The 4600-nt window shown below is 39.7% G+C and overlaps 1 protein-coding gene across 1 annotated transcript; it reads right to left on the bottom strand.

The window, feature by feature from the left end:
* Window positions 1-1180: 1180 nt before the first annotated feature.
* On the bottom strand, window positions 1181-4320 carry LOC130861392 (olfactory receptor 147-like). Its single transcript, XM_057750230.1, has 2 exons — window positions 4302-4320; window positions 1181-2103 (listed from the first exon to the last, which is right to left on the bottom strand). Exons 1-2 carry the CDS (start codon window positions 4318-4320, stop codon window positions 1181-1183), a joined length of 942 nt encoding a protein of 313 aa, XP_057606213.1.
* Window positions 4321-4600: the final 280 nt, after the last annotated feature.

Below are 4600 nucleotides of genomic sequence, written 5' to 3'. Positions count from 1 at the left end.
CTATGTTTTAGATGAGGAAACTGAGGCTTAACAGAAGTGAAATACTGACCTTGCAAGCAGTGCTAGTGAGAACTATGTGGGGAATGTAAGCAAAGTATGTCTGACCCCTGCTCTCTCCTCTGCTTCCAGAATTGGCACTGCCACCTTGCCCTGCCTCATGTGAGGCTCCCAGGAATCCACCATGATGCCTGGGGCACCTCCTTGCTTGCCATCTTCTTAGCAACCACCCATCCCCTTCTCTTTCTGTATCTTGATTCAACAGCTTTCAAAGATTGATTAACCCTTGTGTACAAGTTTCTGGTATGAGGTATCATGAAATGCTGTTGGTGCATGAGATGACCTCTCTTTACAAAACAGTGATCATCTATACTCTGCAGTCTGGGAAACTATATCTGTTTTATTTTGATGCTTTTTAAATTCTCTACTTGATTTTGCCCCCTTTTGCCAGAGCCAACTCATAAATGCTTCATTTTTTCTTTTTTTTATGTTTCAACTACATGGAGCACCCCTGTCAATATATTACTAAATTATTGTTATGAATAAAGAGCATACTAATAGCCAAAAAAGAAAAGAAACACAGTCTGAAGAGAGAACGCAAGCTACAGAACCAGACTCAGTTAAGAATGAGATGCAGTAGTTATTGAACAGGAATTTAAAATGACTATAATGAATACGTTAAGGACTCTAAGGGAAAAGCAGACAAAATGTGAGACTGGATGGGTAATATAAATAGAGAGATAGAAACACTAACAAAAACTATCAAAAGAAAATGCTAGAAATAAAAGGCACAGTAACATAAATGAAGTATTCCTTTTATGTGATCATCAAAAATCAACACAGTTTAGAAAAAGAATCAGTGGCTTGAAGATCAGTCAATTGAAACTTCCCAAAATCAAATCCAAAGAGAAAAAGAGTGAAAAACAGAACATCCAAAAACTTTGAAAAAATTTCAAAAGTGAAAAAATATGCATAATTGGAAAATCAGAAGGATGAGAGTGAACGGCTGATGACCTTCCTCTTCCTTATATTTTCTTGAGAAGTGATTTATATAATTAAATATGTTTACACTATTATTTAAATCATTTACATTCCTTTTTTGATTTGTTACTATTATCCCCATAGCTTTATATGTTGTTTGCCCTTATAAGGATTTGGCATCAATAACTGATACAGATTTCATTTAGGAGAATACCCTTTTCCTCAAAGCCTTACTTAGTGCAACTTGGACATCTTTGTTCCTCAAACTGTAAATGAAAGGATTCATCATTGGCCCCACAATGGTGTAAAAAACTGTGGATATTTTATCTTGATCCAGAGACCCAGCAGGAAAAGGCTTAAGATACATGAATGCTGATGATCCAAAGAAAAGAGAAACCACAAATATGTGGGAGCTGCAGGTACTGAAGGCTTTGGACCTGCCCTGTGTAGAATGGATGCAGAAGATGTTTGAGAGGATCAAGGTGTAAGAAATGGATATGGTGAGACTGGGCACTATGACACTGATGCCCACCACAACTAAAACCACCAGCTCATTGATGTAGGTGCTTGTGCAGGAGAGCTGGAGGAGAGGAGGAATGTCACACATGTAATGATTGATGATGTTGCCATCACAGAAGGAGAGTCTCAGCATGCACCCAGTGTGGGCCGTGGCACCCATAAGCCCCATCACATATGTACCTACCATCAGCATGAGGCAGACCTGATAGGACATGGAGACCTTGTAAAGCAGGGGCTTACAGATGGCCGCATATCGGTCATAGGCCATTGATGTCAAAATATAGCACTCATCAATAACAAAGAAGGAGAAGAAACACAGCTGAGCCATGCACTCTGCATAAGAGATGACATTTTGGTTTACAAAACTCATCAGCATTTTAGGGGTAACAACAGAGGAGTAGCAGAGATCAATGATAGACAGGTTGAAGACAAAGTAGTACATGGGAGTGTGCAGGTGAGGGTTCAGAGCAATCAGAATAATCAAGCCAGTGTTCCCCACCACGGTGATCACATATATTCCTAAGAAAATGAAAAAGAGAGGCAGCTGGAGTTCTGGCTGTTGTGTTAAACCCAGCAGGATAAACTCAGTCACTGAAGAGTCGTTCCCTGGGGCCATTCTCCCCTAGGACATATCTTTGGGAACAAGACAAAAGGTAACATTAAAATGAGTACCCAGCTTTCTCCACCCAAACCCACTATAATGAGACTGAGACCCAGAATAGGAGAGTGAACACAAGCATACCCTTCTGTGTGCCTTTGTTTTCTCCATTGTATAAAGGCTGAGGGAATTTTTAAAGACAACATACATCAAAAACACTATTGGACAAGTTCTAGAAGAATAAGATTCAGTAACCCTGTGACCACTCATGACTACAGCATCTCTGCTCCACTTCTGCTTTGACAGTTTATCAGGCCCACCTAATGATTTGGTCATCTCAGCAGAGAGAAGATGTGTCATTTCAAGGAGTCCTTGGCTTCCACAGATGAGGTCTGGAAGAAAAACAGGAGAGATAAAATTCAACACTCACCCTTTTACATGGGGACCTCAATCCTGCTGGATTAACTGAGCACAGATAAATAAAGTAACTTCTACCCTCCCAGGCTGCCAGACTTCCACAAGCTCTCAGAAAGGTCCTTATGCCTCTCCCTGCTGAACACAGCATAGACTCAGATCAAAACTCAGATTTGGATCTGTTTTGGAAGCTTCCAAATGCCAAAATCAAGGTCAGCTCACCTTATTAGCTCTTCTCCACAATTTGCTCAGAGGGGCAAGTGGGTCTGATGAATTTTAGGGGTGAAAAACCTAAAACAGACTGAACAACCTAAAACCTATTGTTTTTGGTTTGAGTGAGTTTTGGACTAAATGAGCTAGAACACAGACCTGAGATGCCACGAGTTACAGATCATGCTTTCTAAGGCTGGCTCTACCCAGAGTGTTCTCTCCAGACTAGAGAGTAGTAAATAGCTTCTGCTGGTGCCAAGAAAGCCATCTGCTAATATGACCCAAGGGTGTTTTATGAATTGGGAAATCCTAGGGATCTGATTAAAAATCAGAAGACCTGTGTTTTCCTCAGAGATCAGACTTTGAGGCAAAAAGTAATTAACTACTCTGCATATTCAGCCTAGCTAATGATAACAACACTGACTTTTGGGGCAGTATACTATTTTACATACATCTTAGTTTCCTACCAAACAGGGCACATCCCCAAATAGAAAAGCAGGATGATCTTTCCTACATCCGCATGGTTTCTTCCTAGAATCTATCACTATATGAAACACTATAGATCTATCTGTTTGTTGTATGTTCCCACCACACATAAACACACATTTATGTAATCACAAACATTTGAATCTAAGCTCCAAATAGATTTTTTCTATTTTCTTCAATGTTATTTCTGCAGCACCTTAGAGCAATGCTTGCCATATACTAGGCACCCGATAAATATTTGTATACTAAAGGAACAAATGAATGAGGATCTTTCTCATCTTTCCTGGAACCTATGCTGGATACTACAACAAAATTCTTGCCCTGCAGGCAAAGGCTTATGTAGTGCCAATGTTTTTCTTTGTAGACCTGAGTGTGAGACAGGAAAATAATCAGTAAAGCCTGTAAAAGGTTACTGCTAAACTCTTAGATCCCATCTAAGAGCACTTCAGATCAGAGTTGCTAAGCTCAGGTAATTTCCATCCTCCCTGAATGTCACAAAGAGGACTTCCACAGACTCTCAGAAAGGTCTCAATGTCTCTCCCTGACAGAACAGACTCAGAGCAAAAGGCAGATTTGGGTCAGTACAGGAAGCTTTCAAATGCCAAAATCAAGGTCAGCTCACTATGGAAGGCCATTAGGAACTATTTGAGATTTTTATTTCCTTTTTCACAGGATTGAAATAATCTAAGTGCACACTTAGAAAGATTAATATGGCAATGGCTGGTAGATGGATTGCCATAAGACAGACTGGAGACAAAGGAACTCGCAAGAGGCAATTACAATAGTCAATGAATAAAAATGTCAATGAATACAATAGTAAATGAATAAAAATGAACAACAATGCACTGAATTAACAGTGCTACCCTGAGCAATTCCAAGAAACAAACACATGAAAGACACATTGAAAGGCGTCATCAGAAGTTCTCACTAAAGGGATAGAAATGGACAAAAAAAAATTCCAAAGATGTTATTAGCCTGAGTGCTTGGTTAAATTACGATGTTATACAGCTGGCCAACAAACACATGAAAAGATGCTCAACATCGCTAATCATCAGAGAAATACAAGTCAAAGCCACAATGAGGTATCACCTCACACCAGTCAGAATGGCCATCATCAAAACATCTAGAAACAATAAATGTTGGAGAGGATGTGGAGAAAAGGGAACCCTCTTGCACTGTTGGTGGGAAAATAAATTGAAACAGCCTCTACGGAGAATAGTATGGAGGTTTCTTAAAAAACTAAAAATAGAACTACCATATGACCCAGAAATCCCACTCCTGGGCATACACCCTGAGAAAACCATAATTCAAAAAGATACATGAACCACAATGTTCACTGCAGCACTATTAACAATGGCTGGGACATGGAAGCAACCTAAAAGTCCATCAACATAA

The sequence above is a fragment of the Hippopotamus amphibius genome, chromosome 9, assembly GCF_030028045.1.
Source record: "Hippopotamus amphibius kiboko isolate mHipAmp2 chromosome 9, mHipAmp2.hap2, whole genome shotgun sequence".
Lineage (NCBI taxonomy): Eukaryota > Metazoa > Chordata > Mammalia > Artiodactyla > Hippopotamidae > Hippopotamus > Hippopotamus amphibius.
The sequence above is the reverse complement of the archived record's forward strand: the minus strand, read 5'-3'. Positions and strand labels throughout refer to the sequence as shown.